The following is an 18646-nucleotide window of genomic DNA, read 5'->3' on the forward strand; positions in this document are numbered from 1 at the left end:
AATTTTTCACTCTGCCGTTCATGCTTACTTCAGCCCCATATGTCTCTTGTTAGCCCTGCATGGCCAGGCGGTTAAGGCACTCCACACGTAATCTGAGGGTCGCGGGTTCGAATCCCCGTCACGCCAAACATGCTCAACCTTTCAGCCGTAAAAGCGTCATAATGTGACGGTCAATCCCACTATTCGTTGGTAAAAGAGTAGCCCAAGAGTTGTTGGTGGGTAGTGATGACTAGCTGTCTTCCCTCTAGTCTTACACTGCTAAATTAGGGACGGCTAGCGCAGATAGCTCTCGTGTAGCTTTGCACGAAATTAAAAACAAATCAAATCTCGTAGAAATACTAAAGTCCGAAGTTAATTCACTGAAGTTAAACGGTTTATAATGTTCGAAATCTATAAATGTTCCCGGTCAAGTTCTGTAGTTTCTTATTAACGGGCGTTATTCACAATTACAATTTCCGAGTCCTATAGCACAATGACACTGCTGACAAATAATAATAATACTGCCTTTTGACGTGTTGTTTTATATAGTTTAAGGAGAGTTTCTAAAACGTTCGACGATGTTCGAACACGCTAGCGTTTTCGTAAAACAAATATTGTTGATTCTTATTCTCAAGAATCTTCTACAAAGTTATAGAATAGGCGGGACTTGCCACGCGCATTAAACTGAAACAAATGTAGGCATCAGAATAAATGTATAACGGTAAATCTGTTACAAGAATCATAGCTTTACTGGGAGAAATTAAGACACTTGTGTCATATTGCGACTTCGTAAGGCATGACACTTTTCTACAAAATAAAGAAAATGAAAATTTTGGTTTTGAAGATTTCGAAAACATCATGATTGAAAACATTACTTTTTAAAAAAAATGTTGCTATTATTGAATGAGATTTAATAATTTAACATGTTAAAAACATATTTAAGTAATTAATTTGTCATGCAGAAATAATCCATAGTTTGTTTATTTGTAATTAAGCACAAACCTGCACAATATGTTATATATGCTGTACTCGTCATGAGTATTGAAACCTGATATTTTTAACGTTGTAAGTCCACAAGTTTACCAGTGTGACACTTGGAGACAATAATCCATCGATGGTGGAATTATTTTTCCAAAAAAAATGGATGCCATCTACGATTTTGTTAGAACTGTAATTTTAACGGTATTCTTTGTTTTGTTTTGTTTTTGGTGTGGCAAAAACGAACTGTATAAAACCATCATTAATTTTCCATGATGACGAGAAAACCAACTTATAGAGAAAAATACATATGTAAAAAATATACATCATTAATTTTATTATTTTATATAATAAATAGCAACAGGTTATGGAGAAATGGAATGCTACAATTAAAGAAAGTTGCCTTCAAAATAATTAAAGCATAACCGATAGTGCCTGCACTCTCGCAACCTTAAACTAGATAACTGAGGTTGGAATTTGAAATCTGAGATCGAACGACTCTACTTGAAAAACTTAAAACACTTCTAAACCTTAGGCTTAAATTATTTGTAAAAGTCAAGCAAGTCACTGAAATTTACGAAAATAAGAATGAGTCAGAGCACGGCAAACTATAATAATACGAGGGGTGATAATTATAACGGTACAATATATTACTAAAATTATTGTTATTATGTGACGCTCTCTGTCGTAAAATAGCGTAAATAGTTCAGAAGTGAGCGTTCTTTCTTTCGTTACCAATTTCGTGATATTGTTACACGTGTTTGTGTTGCAGTGTAAAATAAAGTAAGTAATTTAATATTTTCCTTCTAGCATGTTCCTGTTTATGTAATTTTAACTAAATGTTTTGGCTATGTTTCTGCGAATAGTTAGAATCTAAAGAATTATTGTTTCTTAATTTCAGTGAAAATTTAATACTTGTGTGTTCGCCCTTTTTTTTTATCACTCGTCGCTAAGCCTACAAATGCAAAATTACTATTTCTGAGCACTTTGTATCATAAAAGTAACTGATCATGATTAGTCAAAGAGTTTGTATAGGCTAATTAGGTAATGTAATTTTAAACCACAAAAGGATGAAGTTCTGGATATTTCTGGTTCTACCTTAATTCTTAAAACGATTAATAATAACGGTACAAACCAGCAATGCAGAGGATAGTAAATTAAGCGCAGTAAGGCAACAGTTTTCTTAGAGGGTGTGATAGAAAAGACTGCAGACTGTAACCAGTGTAGGTTTCCTTTGGTTGTGTTACACATTGAGTAAAATAGAGAGAAGCAAAAAGTCTCAGTAATTCCTATTAAATTGGTCTAGAAACATTTTTATTATCTTAAACTAATTTTTCCTTATAATTTGAAGCAAAGAAGGTGTGGAATGGTGTACATTTTCGTTGCTGTCAACAGTTTTGACTGAAGAAAAGGATGCCCTGGCAGCATAAGGGCAGAAAGCTATGACTAGAGCACACAGCCATCTCCTGTGCATGTCATTCCTATTATTAGTTTAAACAAAAACTCCCATAAGTTTCATTTCTGAAGGCAATACAATTTTAAGTAAGAGTTGAACTTGATTATTGAACTGAAGGTACTGACATTAATGATGTAGGTTGGAGACTTCTCTGTATTATTAGTAGTGACCTGTAGAGTTAGGGTTGATGCATATTGTTTATTCAACACTGGATATGTCAATGATGTAGAAGTGTATGCAATCACATTTAACAACAATTTAAAAAAAAATTTGGTAATTCAAAAGAGGGCAAAATATTGTTAATGTTCTTGTTTTAGTACAAGAGAAATAGAAAATGAGTTAATTACCATACAAAATCACCAATAATTGATTAAAAATCCTATTAAATGAATTGCTTAAAGGCAAGAATTAGTGTCATTTTGACCAAGATTTTCATACTTATGATGAAAACAAGATTTATGAAATTGTGTGGACAGAATTTTTATCATTTCTATATAAAATGTAAAAGGTTATTTTTTGGGCTAAACAGGAAAGCAACTAGAAGTATCAGTTCTTCCAGCCAATGTCTAGAACAGTATTGTGAAAGTAAATCATGAAGATGAGAAACCCACATGAAGTAAAAATGTATCTCAAGATGGCTGGTATGGGTATGAAAACTTATTACAATAAAGTAGAGAAAAATTAACCTTTTGTTAACCAGAAGATGACCTAAGGTCAAAATGTTCTCTACTTTATTAATACCCATACCAGCTGTCTTGAGATACAAACATGTGAAAGACTTGTATGGTAAAGTAAGAAGTTTAACTTATTTCAGTACATTATATGAAATTGGTATTGAGACAATAATCTTTAATTACAATCTGTAGCATGGAAAAGCAGATAAAATTAAATAGCATATAACTAAACCAATTGATTTTCACAAAAAGTAGAAACTTAATGATTAAAGTATCCAGTTAGTGAAAGAAAATATAAAATATTCAGATCAATTCTTCATTTAAAACAAGTTCTGATGTATTAGAATTCTATTAAAAATATATATAAACATTTAAGGAAAATAAATTTGTATTAACAAAAGGTAACATATTTTGATCAATAACTTGTTTCTTCATAAAATTTCATCTGAATAACATTCACAAAATATGGATATATATTAAAATAACTTGTGACAGTAAGCTGCTCTGATATGGATATATATTAAAATAACTTGTGACAGTAAGCTGCTCTGATATGGATATATATTAAAATAACTTGTGACAGTAAGCTGCTCTGATATGGATATATATTAAAATAACTTGTGACAGTAAGCTGCTCTGATATGGATATATATTAAAATAACTTGTGACAGTAAGCTGCTCTGATATGGATATATATTAAAATAACTTGTGACAGTAAGCTGCTCTGATATGGATATATATTAAAATAACTTGTGACAGTAAGCTGCTCTGATATGGATATATATTAAAATAACTTGTGACAGTAAGCTGCTCTGATATGGATATATACTTTGAAAATAACTTGTGACAGTAAGCTGCTCTGATATGGATATATATTAAAATAACTTGTGACAGTAAGCTGCTCTGATATGGATATATATTAAAATAACTTGTGACAGTAAGCTGCTCTGATATGGATATATATTAAAATAACTTGTGACAGTAAGCTGCTCTGATATGGATATATATAAAATAACTTGTGACAGTAAGCTGCTCTGATATGGATATATATTAAAATTGTGACAGTAAGCTGCTCTGATATGGATATATATTAAAATAACTTGTGACAGTAAGCTGCTCTGATATGGATATATATTAAAATAACTTGTGACAGTAAGCTGCTCTGATATGGATATATATTAAAATAACTTGTGACAGTAAGCTGCTCTGATATGGATATATATTAAAATAACTTGTGACAGTAAGCTGCTCTGATATGGATATATATTAAAATAACTTGTGACAGTAAGCTGCTCTGATATGGATATATATTAAAATAACTTGTGACAGTAAGCTGCTCTGATATGGATATATATTAAAATAACTTGTGACAGTAAGCTGCTCTGATATGGATATATATTAAAATAACTTGTGACAGTAAGCTGCTCTGATATGGATATATATTAAAATAACTTGTGACAGTAAGCTGCTCTGATATGGATATATATTAAAATAACTTGTGACAGTAAGCTGCTCTGATATGGATATATATTAAAATAACTTGTGACAGTAAGCTGCTCTGATATGGATATATATTAAAATAACTTGTGACAGTAAGCTGCTCTGATATGGATATATATTAAAATAACTTGTGACAGTAAGCTGCTCTGATATGGATATATATTAAAATAACTTGTGACAGTAAGCTGCTCTGATATGGATATATATTAAAATAACTATGGTGACAGTAAGCTGCTCTGATATGGATATATATTAAAATAACTTGTGACAGTAAGCTGCTCTGATATGGACAGTAAGCTGCTCTGATATGGATATATATTAAAATAACTTGTGACAGTAAGCTGCTCTGATATGGATATATATTAAAATAACTTGTGACAGTAAGCTGCTCTGATATGGATATATATTAAAATAACTTGTGACAGTAAGCTGCTCTGATATGGATATATATTAAAAAATAACTAAGCTGTGACAGTAAGCTGCTCTGATATGGATATATATTAAAATAACTTGTGACAGTAAGCTGCTCTGATATGGATATATATTAAAATAACTTGTGACAGTAAGCTGCTCTGATATGGATATATACTTGTGACAGTAAGCTGCTCTGATATGGATATATATTAAAATAACTTATGTGACAGTAAGCTGCTCTGATATGGATATATATTAAAATAACTTATGTGACAGTAAGCTGCTCTGATATGGATATATATTAAAATAACTTGTGACAGTAAGCTGCTCTGATATGGATATATATTAAAATAACTTGTGACAGTAAGCTGCTCTGATATGGATATATATTAAAATAAAATAATGTGACAGTAAGCTCTGATATGGATATATATTAAAATAACTTGTGACAGTAAGCTGCTCTGATATGGATATATATTAAAATAACTTGTGACAGTAAGCTGCTCTGATATGGATATATATTAAAATAACTTGTGACAGTAAGCTGCTCTGATATGGATATATATTAAAATAACTTGTGAGAGTAAGCTGCTCTGATATGGATATATATTAAAATAACTTGACAGCTGCTCTGAAAGGTTTTAGTAATAATTTCCAGAACAAAAATTCAAATAGTGTTAAATGTCAATAATAATAATAAAAAAAATATTAGAAATGAATAAGTTAAAATTATTAGCAGACTGATGCCAATTGAATGTAAGCATGATTTGCAGCTGATTAGGTTTGTTTTATTTATTTTATAGATCAGAAGTCCTTTTGGGTTAAATTAAGTAAAATTACAATAAACTATTGATTTCTTTCAATGAATGTTTGTAACTTTCATAGCTTCCATGAATATTTTATTTTGTTTCCTTGAGAAATAAGACTTAAGTATTTGCTTATTATTTCAAAGTAAACATTTTCCATAATGCTCAAAAATAGCACAAAATTTCTTTTCTGTAAAGATCATTTTTTGGGGCCTTGTGAAACTTGCTATCAATATTATTATATTTTGTAAATTTTGTGTGTGAGAAATAATTCATTTCAAGCAGTTTGATACAGATTAAACCAACTTTATGAAACGTTTTTCATTGGACGTTGAATTTGAAAATAGTATCCAAAATAAATTACACTGTGCTTTTTAATAGCTATAACATGAAAATGAAAACCTACACTGGACAAAATTAAAATTAGGCTCATAATTTGACCTTTATTTCTAATTTAGTGTAATTTATAGTGCCAGTTATGAAATAAGTAAAGGTCAGGAAATTAGAACTTATTCCAAATTCCTTATTTGTTGGATTTATAAAATAAAATGTTGGCTGAGATGGAAGAATTTTTTTTCTTGGTGTATACAGCATATACAAAATTCTAATCAGCAATAACAGAAATGTATGTGTACCAAGTTACAAACAGAAGTGTTGGTTCTGTCTTGTAAATATCTCCATTAACTAAAATGTTTTATCAGGACTGCAGATGTTGGTTCAGTAATTCACTCTATATAATTCCTTCTTTATTAACACTCCTACGAAAAGTGGGGCCTAATAGGCCCCAGAGCAACTTGAAAGGTTATTAATATTAGGCTAATAATTTTGTATTTAAATGAAATTGCCATTTAAATCCATTAATGAATGGATTAACGAGATTCCCACTGTCCCTATCTACTATCTAGCGAAACCACAGCCAGGGGAACGGGCTTGGAGAAATCAGGACTAGAAACGTCTTTTCGTAGGTGTGTTAAAAGATGAGTATTCTTCAAATCACACAAGAATAATTCTATCATCATCAATGAATGAAATTCAAAACTTCAAAAAGAACTAAGTTTATTCCATAATTACATTAAGAGATTTCATCTGTAATTTTCAATTAACCTTATCAGTGGGTCACAGGTCAAAGGCCCTTTCATGTTTGTTGACTTGCATTCACAATTTCAATGGACTCATTTTATGAATTTATCAGTAAATTTGGTATCAATTTGTAGATAATTCAAATTTTAGTGTATTGCACATTAGTTAATACCTTAATTTAAAAGTAAATATTAAAAACAAATGCACTTAAACATCGACTTTTGTGTGTCTGGTGGAATGTTGAATGCAGCTTTGATTCATATCAGATACTTGTGATGTTAAAATACTAAGTCCTGTAGTTTCATGTGAATTAGGAGTTCATTATCAAATGAGAGTATAAAATAAGAACCTCATATCTTTTCATTTTGCTAAGATTGTCTTATGTATTGAATCACACACAGTGGCCTCTGTTCCTCTTTTCATTTTTAAATATGGTCCCTTATATACATCAATTGACAGCTTAGAATGGTTACTCAGCCATTTTAGTCTGTTTAAAGGCTATCTCATTCTTTTTAACCAAGGTTTTAAGGAGGTGGGTTGTGTCTATAGTGTGCTTGAAACTTCATTTTATTAGTTTAGTTATTAAGCTTTATAATTGTAGTGGAATTCTGTGGTATCAATATAGTAATTTATGATTTTTTGATTATTCAACTATATGTATAACAAACCTAAAAATTCATTTAATGTGCTCCACATGCAAAATTTTAAAATCTTTAGTAAAAATATTTTAAGAAATCTACCAAATTTTGTGAGGATGCATGTACTGTATCAAAAGTTATAAATACTTAACGTGCATATATGAATTTGAACCAGAAATCCCAAAGCTTGGATTAATAATAGTAACAATGTGTAATACTTTTTATATTAAATATTTTTTTTTTTTTCAACAAAGGTGAGATTTGAGAGAGAAACTGTGACGTAGAGGACAACACATTCTTGTAACTGGAGGCTATAAACCAGAGATGCCAACCATTACGATTTTGATGTATATATTATGAGTATACACTCATATAGACAAGTATTATGACTTGTTGCAACTCCCAAATTATTATATATTATACAGATCTATACAATAAACTGATAAATTGTTCCCCCAGGGTTTGAAAAGGGTGAAAAGGAAATTTCTAGTAAGATACAAATAAATTTTGATAATAAATAAGACATAGTCCAAATGGCATGTTTGTGCTTGATATAATAAAAAAATATTTGTATCTCCGACGTCTACCAATAGTTTGAGTGCAGTGTTTTTCCATACTGGGTATGTGGGGGAATCCATAGTTATGTCATTGGTGCTTGTCAGCCAATCAGCACTTGCATAGATGAGTATTTATCATTTTCTTGGTGGCATAGAAACACCAATGTGATCATTCACAAGATGGGGGAAAAAAAGAGGCCTCGTTCACCAAATTGTCTTGTTTCTGGCAAATCTAAAAGGACTAAAACTGTGAAAGAGCTCTGTCTACAATCATTATGTTCAGTCATTTGAAATAGTTGGCATCTCTGCTATAAAGACATGCTATTATGAGTTTGACTTATATTAAGTCCAGGTAAACACTCAGAAGTGGAATATACAAGTCACTAACTTAAGGAAGTTTACATTAAAAAAAATTGAATCTGGTACTTGAATTTAAAAAAAACACAAGTTTTTAATGCGATACATTCAATCCAAGACACAACTTTCACTTCAATGAACCAAATGTTATTTAATCAGCTCTTCTACAAGTTCTATCAAGTTAATAATTGTTTTACAGATACTTAATTAAAATGTTAAGGAAGTAACTTAATCCTAAATTTTTTGTATTTCATATTAAATGAGTTGTTGAAAATGTCTCTAAGAACACAAAGTTGGAAACTGGAAGATAAGTCTTAATGTGGGAATAGTTCTTAATGATGAGAAACCCACTTTAAATAAAAATGTATCTCAGAATGGCTGGTATGCATATTAACACTTTTACTGACAAGGAGAGAAAAATGTTTTGACCTTCTTAGATCATCTTCAGCTCTTTCTTAACCTGAAGATGACCTAGGAAGGTCTAAATGTTCTCTCCTTATCAGTAGGTGTTAATACTTATTCCAGCCATTCTGAGATACATAATGTGGTAATAATCAGTTGAATGTAATCAATTAATAAGTCTGAACTATTCAAAACCTCACCTGTTCCATAACTGTTAATTCTACTCAGAACAAAACATTTTACTATTTACAAAAAATTTAGGCTATAATTGTTTAGCATAACATCTTGATTCTCCTTTTTGTTATTTAATATTGCATCCTTTGCCTGTGATATCTCAAGATGAAAGTTTGAATGCTTAATATATTATTATAATTGTACATTATATTAAAACTTAAATTCTGTCCTTGTATTTTAGTTGTTACAATAAACCCATCATTAACCTATATTATCTACATTAGCCTATAATGAATTATGAACCATTTTGAGATACCTTCATAACAAAACTGAATTTGGTTCAAAAGAAACTGCCAGTTAACTATACCAAAGAATTAAAGTTTTGGTAATGTTCTTACAGTAAATATAGATTTTTGTAAAATAGTCAAATATTCATACATGATATTTTCAGGTTCAAAAATTATTTTTGTTCATGTGTCTTTGAACGTGTATTTTCATTTTACGGCAAAAAATGCATGTTTTTAATACTAATAACTTCCTACCATATTTTATGAACTTTTAGAAAATTTGCTTAATGTCATTGAAGTATTTCTTTTATGGATTTTCTTTGTTCATTGTACAGAAAGCATCATGCAGTTGTTCTTAATTGGTCAGGAAACTCACAATGTTGAAGCGCCTGAAAATCAGAATGTTGGTTTCTTAAAGGTGGGTTTTGTTATTGAATTTGCTTATAGGATATAAACATGTATCTGTTTTAGTTAAAATACATCTTTACCCAAGCAAGTTTTAGAAATCAGAGTTTATATTTTCAAATTAAAAAAAATCAGTATCACTAGAACATTATAGATTTTCTAAATTTGATTTGTAGTTTCTCACTTCTTAGTTCAGACAATTGGCATTCAAAATATAATTGAATTCGGTGTGTTTTCATTCCTGTATAATAAATTTAGAAGTTCATTGTTATATAATTGTACATATGTCAGAGCTTGAAAGTTTCTGGAAATAGTAATTGCAGGTATGCAAAATGCAAGAAGTGAAAACCTAATGCTTTATGTATTGAAACTTATTACTGAGATAAGCTGCATTTTTCATTAGTTTCCCATTTCTTATGTCAAATCATCAATCTAGTAAATCTAGGATTGGGTATATTTTATCAAATCAAATGTTGGTTACCAGTTTATTGAATAAAATGCATGTTGTTGTGTCTGTGGCAGGATTAAAGGTTCTTGGAGACTGTTGATAAAGAAAGTAAGCACCAGCAGGAAAGATATTTAAACTATGAACTTGATTGATCAAATGTGGTATTTATTTAATTAGTAACGGATAGTTGTCTAATTTTCTTTAGACCATTACCCAAAAGTATCTTATGCCATCATACTGTAAGAAGAAGATGGTACCATATCTTGCAGAGTTTTTGAATAAATACATTTAAATGAAGTTCTGTAAACAAAATCAGGAGGAAGGACTGCATTAGAAATGGCATATCCCAACCTCTGATTAACTATAACCATAATTGTTAGTGCAGATAGCCCTTGTGTAACTTTGTGCAAAATTCAAAACTGTAATTGTTCAATCTTTATGAAGTTTAAATAGTGACATTTAAATTGAAACTATAATTTAGTCTAGCAAGCTTGTTATGTTAATTGCTGCAAATATAATAATGCAGCATATTTTATCTTTTAATGTGTTTTGGATTTTAAACAATTATGGTTATAATTCACAAGTAAACTTAAGTTTTTGAGTGAGAGTTTTAACCATGTTTATTGACTAACTTATTGCATAACATTTTTAAATATCAGAATGTTTGTTTTACTTATCTTTCACATATAGGAATGGATAAAGCAAGCAGAAAATATTTCTCCAGCTGATCAAGTTTTGTATCATGGTGGCCGACCTTTAGAGGATGAGCAGTTGTTATCAGACTGTTTAGTTAATGGCTCGTCTGTTGTAGTTTCTGTTCGACTCTTGGGAGGTAGGTGAATTCTTGCATTACAAGAAAGCTAGTATTAAATCCCTGGATAAAAACAAATGGTAGCTTGAATGTTTTGGTTGACTTCATGTTCTAAAGTTGTCCATATTTCTTGTAATTATTTTTTATTGCTTGAAATACCTAATACAATTTATGTATCAGTAAAATTTACCTGTATAGTTTTACACTTGTGGATTAAGACTAAGCCATGGTTTAAAATAAATTCTGCCAAGTTAATTTTTTATGTTGTTTCATGTTAAGACTTACTGGAATAATTTTCTGGTTTAGTAAATGCTTTTGTTATTTTGTAATTACTGATTTTGTTATTTTTATTTATCTACATTTAGGCTGGTTTTGCTTTTTAGTAACTTGCAATGTTTTGTAATATTTAAATCATACAACTTTAAAACCTTTCCAGGTAAGGTTCATGGATCTCTAGCACGTGCTGGTAAGGTGAAAGGACAGACTCCTAAGGTAAATGTTTAAACCACAATAACAAATGTTTTTTTTAAATTAAATGTTAATAATGAGGTGGTCTGGCATGGCCAGGTGAGTTAAGGCATTTGACTTGTAACCTGAAGGTCACAGGTTTGAATCCCTGTTGCACCAAACATGTTTGCCCTTTCAGTCATGGGGGCATTATATTATGGCAATCAATCCCACTATTTGTTGGTAAAAGAGTAGTCCAACATTTGGTGGTGATGACTAGCTACCTTCCCTCTAGTCTTACACTGCAAAATTAGGGACAGCTAGCACGGATAGCCTTCGTGTAACTTTGTGAGAAATTCAAAAAACAAACAATAATGAGGTAACTGAATTGTGTACAGTAATAATATCAAATAAAACCTATTTAAAGTACAGACCTTTTATTTATTGCTGTGTTCTGTAATAAAATTTGTCTTTTAGTAATGTTGTGCTTAGGATTAGTACCACCTGGTGAGAAATCTTTAAAATATTTTATTTTAGTCATGCACAAAATAATGTTCATTAACTTTACCCACAAAAACATTTTTAAAGTTTCTTATCTCTTCTGATACTTCATTGGATTTCTGTATGATTTTCTATCTCTGTGTAAATACAAAAAAAAAAAAAAAAATCACATTGATTATTAGCAAAGTTATATTTGACTTTGTATTTTGGTTTGTCAAAACTGCAAGTTGCTCAACATTTTTAGAAAAAAAGGAACCTTTAAGGAAAAACCTTTGTTTTGTGCTGTGATTCACAACAGTCTTGGTGCAGTTTCAGTTAATTCAAAATGTCTGTTAATTCTCTTGTATTTAACACTTTCACAATTGGCTCAGTATAACATACACAAGTTCTTATAACATTTGCACACATTAAGTATTTACACTAACTTTATTACAGTATATGTATCTTCACAAAAATTGGTAAAGTTTTAGTAAAGATCACAAGTTTTTGTATGCAAAAAAACTGGTTTCTTAATTGAATATTTTTTACTAAAGATTTTTGTGAAAATAGTGTTTCGGTACCAGTCCAGGTGTGAAGTGATTTAATGTTATGATTGAAATAAAACTTCATCTCAAAATTATCATACTATTTGTGTAATCCCCAAATCCTCCTAAATACATTTTAAATGTTATTTTCAGTAACACTTTATATTTTATTTTCTATTCCATAACTATGTGGGGTCTGTCTATTGACCAACCTAAAAAAATAAATTAATAACAATATATAACAATTTTTTTTTTTTTTTTTTTCCTGGATAGTATGTGTTTATTTCTCAGTTTCTTGCATTTGTAAAAGATACAGAAAATGGCCATTATTCCCTTCAGTCTTTGCTGGATAATGAAATTTCAAAATTAGGCTTTTTTTTTTCTATGTAAAAATGGGCAAATTTACACATTTTCATACACACAAGGTCTGAATAAAACAACATATGGATCAAAATTTACATGTATTTATACTAAAGTTATTCAAAAATGTTTAGAAGTGAGTAGTTTTTCAAGATGACTGCTTTCTCTCTGGTGGAGTGGGTACAGGGAGCTCAGGGCAGTGTGACACTGGGGCAATGGATGATAGAAGGTCTGGATACATGACAGCAGATGCATTCTTGCCAGCCTGACATTTGGAAGTAACAACTGCTTGAGTGGTCAATGAATTCATGCCAAATTTTTCGAATAGCAAACTTTATAGCTCTCTTTTCCCCTCTGTACCATTTTCAAAAGAGCAAAATAAAATTATTATGAAGAATAAATATATTTTATCCACAACTAATGTGTAAGAGGTTCATGCAAAATATTTTGTGACATTGTTTCTATACTATTGGAAAATGAAAATTAATTAAAACACGTTTAAATTTTAAAAGGTGTAAAGTTTGTATAATATAAAATCTTTCTATTCAAGCAAGCAAAAATTGTCCATCTTGCCTTTTAGTTTTTTTGAGGTGCTTGCAGGTAAAACGAGGTACCTGTCTTGATCCGCGACAGACATGTCGAAATATGTCTTGTTGGCTTCACACATTTTAGCAGATGTTGTCAGAGTAGTTTTTTACTCTTGTCTTTATGTTGGCCACATACACAGCAGAATACATCTGGAGAATGCTTGCAGTTTCTTGATACTATCTCTGATAACATTGGATAGGTCTGTGTTTACTTAAACAGCTAGAACTAAACTGAAGTGGTGAGTGGTGAGCCCCTGCATATGTGTGTGTGTGTGTGTGTGTGTGTGTGTGTGTGTGTGTGTGTGTGTACTATGGAAAGTTCTAGAAAATTCTAATAAGTTCTACAACATTCCAGAGAGTTCTTAAATTCTTTTATGTTCAAGAAAATTTTCTATCGGCTACTAAGCACTGAATTCACCTGGAATGTCCTGGAAAATGGGTAAATTTGAAAATTTCTTTAGCCAGGTTACAAAAGCAAAGTGTGAAGAGAAAAATAGGTCTTTTCCATTTACTTTAGGCATAAGCAATTGGAAAATAACACTTTCTGCCAAGAAACAAAAATTAAAAATTTTGTTACATAGTGTTATGCATTTTTTGAGCTTGAATGACTACATGTTATAACATGAAAATACAAAAGTTTTGTTTAAGTCTTGTTACATTATATATTTTTTCTTTTATGTTGACCTTTGAGTCATGTCTAGCTACCATTACATAACTTACATTGGCACAGTGCAGGTACAATCAGGTTATCATATTCAATATGAAACTGACCTTAAGTCTTTCCAAAGTGATCCCATTGTAGCTATATTTTAGTGTACTACTGTTTTGTATTATGAATAATATGTGTATATAGATTACTATTTAGAAAAGTTATGAACTTATTTTTATTAAAGGACAGTAAATAAAGCAAAAACAATCTTATTTCTAGCAACAACCCTTGATATCAGTTGCTAAGCCTTTCACATGTGGAGGAAGTCAGATTTTTTAGGTTTTCATGCACAGTTGAATAAGCAAAAAGTCATAACTATATGTATACCATAGAATTCCAATATAATTTATTAAGCTTATTAACTAAGCAGTATTTAGGTCTAAAAAATGTGAATCTTTTGAGCACTCTAAAGATAAACCTAACTCTATGAAATCTTGGTTCAAGAGAACAATGTAGCCTTTTAAAAGATTAAAATGGCTCAGAAAGCATTCTAATTTGTCAGTTCGTTATTAGTTTATCATATATTGTAGTGTGTGTAAGGGATTCTTCCCAAAAATAGAGGTGAATGTAGCCACTGTGTTTTGATTCAGTATATAAGCCATATCTTAGCAAAAGTAACTTGTATATAATATTTGAAGTTGTAATTATAATCTGCAATTTGATTCTGAGCATATTGGTATACATCTATAAAGTAGTAGTTTATCAAATGCAATGACATGGCTTTTGACCCATTACTCATCGTGAAAAGGTTATATAGTATTTGTAATTTAATTGCAAGTATATATTTTCATGGGAAAAGAACTATAATTTGGAAAGAAATTTTGCACCAGGTTTGTATAGATGTATGAGATATGTAATGGTGCCAGTGCTCAGATTGAATAAAGTAGTTTTATGGATTTGTGAGCAATAAATAAATACATTTCAACTGTAAAGTATTAAAAGTATCAATTTGGCATTTTGCTATTTTTTTAATAAATTTCATGCCAACAGCTTAGCGAAATAGAGATAACTAACAAATTATTCAAATTTATTTAGAACACTTATTAAGGTCTTTAATTAAAATATCTAAGATAGATACATTCAGTGTGTAATATTATAGTTTACTAAAGCACCAACCTAGGAAGAAAAGTTAGATATTTGAATTTTCTTTTTTTTTTTTCCAAGAAAAGTGTATCAAATGTTTGGTATCTGTTGTACCTAAAATTTATTCTGTATTTAAAGAGTTTAAGTATGGACAATTGACAATCCTGACAAGATAATGATACAGTATGTGTTTGAAATATTCATAATGGCAATCATTTTTCATTTTAAGATCAACATTACTTTTTTTGTGCGTGTAAATCAGGTCGAGAAACAAGAGAAAAAGAAGGCAAAAACTGGTCGAGCTAAGCGACGCATGCAGTACAATCGTCGTTTTGTCAATGTTGTTCAAACTTTTGGAAGAAGAAGGGGACCTAATAGCAACCAGTAAATACAACATGTAATTGTGTATTAGGAAAATAAAGTTTTGTTTTCCACTGAATACCTTGTCTGATTTATTGGTATTCATTTTCTAAGGTATTTGTTTTGTAATTGTTGCAGGCACCCAAGTGGTGTAAATAAAGAATTTTGTCAAAAATATTTTGCAACTTGTATGCAACCTTGTCACAAAATTCTAAAATGGGATAAGCACTAGTGTTTAATAAAACCTTTATGGTGAGATAATGGAACTTAATCTAATAAAGAATCTAAAATGAAGTAATTGATCATTCAGCAAGTGTTTTCATTTACTGGTTCTCCAAATATTTTGGCATCATAACATTAAGAACAGAACAAAATTCTGTTCTTAAAAACCAAATTAGCTTTTCCTCTAACAGGGCTCCTTCAAGAACTGAGGTAGTTTATTCAACCCTCTTTATCTTGTAATCATGAAACAATACAAATTGTGAAAAATGGGGGAAATTAAAATTTATTTATATTAACATACTAAAACCTTCACTAAATTGAGATTCAAGATTACTAGTGAACAAGTACATGGCTACCACAAGCTGAAACCTCATGCACTCTTTCCACCAAGCAGAACCATGGGTAAACAAACTGATCACAACTCATTCTTCCTAATCCACTCTCGTTGACTCTGAAGGTGAAAGACTTTCAAAATATTCTCTACATTTGTTTGTTTTCACAATAGGCAGTTGCTGTCCATTTCAGTTCACTCATTGTGATTTTGTCTAAACAGTCTTAAACTGTTGTTTGTGTAACTCAATGTACAAAGTGTATCTAAACAAAATTTGAGAAACTTTTTAATGGAGTATTCTCACTGGAGAGATCGAATTTATCTTTTCTCAAACGTTGACACTAACTAGTGAAATGAAAATTTAAAAGTATGAAGTAAAATTAATTTTTCAGAATGCATTATTAATTCAAACTTTTTGACTTATTTGTTACTTTAATTTCCAACTGATAACCTGTTCACATTTATTGTATTTTAATTTTATTGCCTGACTTGAACCTCTGAAGCAGTTTCTCATTCTACGTGTGACTGCAGTGGGTATTTTTTTTTTTTCTCTCTCTCTCTCTGAAATTCATTGTCAAAAAAAAAAAATCTCAAATATGCATGTTAAAGTCCACAAATGGGACAGCAATAGTCTTTGGATTTACAATGCCGAAAGCAGACACAGGAAGAACCTCTATGTAGCCTTACTGTGAGAAAACACAAAATAAACATATCACTTCCTAAAATGGAATGTCTTGGAACTACTCTAATTTTATCTGGCTTTCCAACTGTAGTAGGTTGAAACAAATCTCTACTTAGGCCAATGGCTTTGGTCAATGTAAATCAAGCACTTTGTCTCAGTTATTACCAGAAACATATAAAGGGTTGTAAGATGTATGTACATGAGAATCTTTTTTTTTTTTTTTATTGGTTGTAAATGTGTCCATTAACAATGTTCACTTAATTATGTCTTGAAGGACAGGAGGGGCTTATCTGATGGATTTCATAAATGTAATGATACTTTGGTCAATTAAGTAGAAATTTAAAATTTATATTTTTGCTTGTAATTGTTTATAGTTGTGTTTTTTTTTTTAATTTTAGACAATATAGAAGCTGTATTATTGAAGTTGTGACATCTAAGTAGGGAAATTTCAAAGCATAGCTGTGCAACACAACACAAAAAGTGAAGATGGGAATTTAAAAAATGTATGTTCTTTAAAATTAATGTCAAAAAAACCCAGATACAAGTCTTAATGTAAGATAAAAATTTCTAACATTATTTTTAAACATCTCTGGTTATGGTGTTTTATTTTCTTTAAAATTCAGAAATTAGGCTTAAGTAATATTACTACTTTTTATGTCAAGTTTATTGATGTGTTGATAATAAAGTTACTGTATTCAGAATGTAATTTTCTAAAAAGATTGTGGCATGCACACTTACCCTGCTATATGGATAGAAGCTGATAAATATGTATTTGTTTGTAACATATTCTATATAATATTCTTCATATATCCACTTTGGTGAAGGAAAGTAGTATCTTGGTTCATACTCAGCTATAATATTACACTCAGATCATGTTTCTAGCACTTGCATAAATACCATTTCCACGTTTTTATAGTGCTGTGTTTAACCACAAATCCTTTGATGATCAGTGAAGTTTTGATGTCATTGATTTTCGGGCACTTGCTAAGTAATTGGTTTTAATTAGTAGCTTTGCCAAAGTATGGGCAGTTCATTCACCATTGCCTCAACATACCACAAGTAAATATGTTGTTTTTTCTTTTTTTGGACCTGGGAGGAGTCATCATTGACATAAGCTGGTAGTATCAGGTCATCCCTTATGTAATGTCTGATTTTGGGTTTAGAAAAAGAGGGTAGTTTTGACATCTTTGTGTTCCAAGCTCTTTTCCATTAAGATAGTTCTGCAAACTTTAGAATAAATTATAATCAGATGGGACAAGGTCTGGAGAATAATGCAGATGTGGAAGGTTTTCCTAGTCTAGTTCTCTAATCTTTGCTGATGTGACCCTTGCTGTATGGGGCTGTGCATTATCCTGGTGTAACACAACACCTTTACGACTGATTAAAGCAGGCCTCATTTTCAGTGTAATATTCAAATGCTTTAAGTGTTGACAATAGAAGTCTCATGTAATCGTTACATTGAGTGGCAGCAACTCAAAGTGGATCAAACCAACAATATCCTACCAAATGCTTAACAAGACTTTACTGTGGTGGATGTCCATTTTGGGCTGTGCATTAGCCAGTTTACCTCCACTGATCCATTGTTTGCAGTGATTAACATTTTTATAAAATATCCATTTTTAATTTCTAGTCACTAACCTGTCCAAAAAAGGTGAGTTATGTTCATGAGAGTGCAGAGAAGTGCAAATGTCCACTCTTGCTCTAAGGTTGGCTTCTGTCAAATCATGTGGGACTCATTTTCCAAGTTTTGCCACTTTTCTAAGCTGTTGGAGATGATGGTGAACTGTTGAATGGGTTAAATTAAGCTTCTGTGCTAGTTCTTCAACTGTTACAGCACAATCTTCATCAAGTGCAGCCAGCAACAAGTCATCATT

General features: G+C 30.7%; 1 protein-coding gene across 1 annotated transcript; it reads left to right on the top strand.

Annotated features, from left to right (window-relative positions):
- The first annotated feature begins 1600 nt into the window (after positions 1-1600).
- RpS30 (ribosomal protein S30) lies at positions 1601-15616 on the top strand. Its single transcript, XM_076451806.1, has 5 exons — positions 1601-1740; positions 9638-9720; positions 10846-10987; positions 11403-11458; positions 15440-15616. Exons 2-5 carry the CDS (start codon positions 9646-9648, stop codon positions 15563-15565), a joined length of 399 nt encoding a protein of 132 aa, XP_076307921.1. The 5' UTR covers positions 1601-1740; positions 9638-9645; the 3' UTR covers positions 15566-15616.
- The last annotated feature ends 3030 nt before the right edge of the window (positions 15617-18646 follow it).

Source organism: Tachypleus tridentatus, chromosome 8, assembly GCF_004210375.1.
Source record: "Tachypleus tridentatus isolate NWPU-2018 chromosome 8, ASM421037v1, whole genome shotgun sequence".
Lineage (NCBI taxonomy): Eukaryota > Metazoa > Arthropoda > Merostomata > Xiphosura > Limulidae > Tachypleus > Tachypleus tridentatus.

Bases quoted from the DNA above. Each gene is read 5' to 3' on its own strand.
- RpS30 (XM_076451806.1), top strand. From the start codon at position 9,646: ATGCAGTTGTTCTTAATTGGTCAGGAAACTCACAATGTTGAAGCGCCT. The intron at 10,988-11,402 runs GTAGGTGAATTC...AAACCTTTCCAG, and splicing joins TTCTGTTCGACTCTTGGGAG to GTAAGGTTCATGGATCTCTA. The intron at 11,459-15,439 runs GTAAATGTTTAA...CGTGTAAATCAG, and splicing joins TGAAAGGACAGACTCCTAAG to GTCGAGAAACAAGAGAAAAA.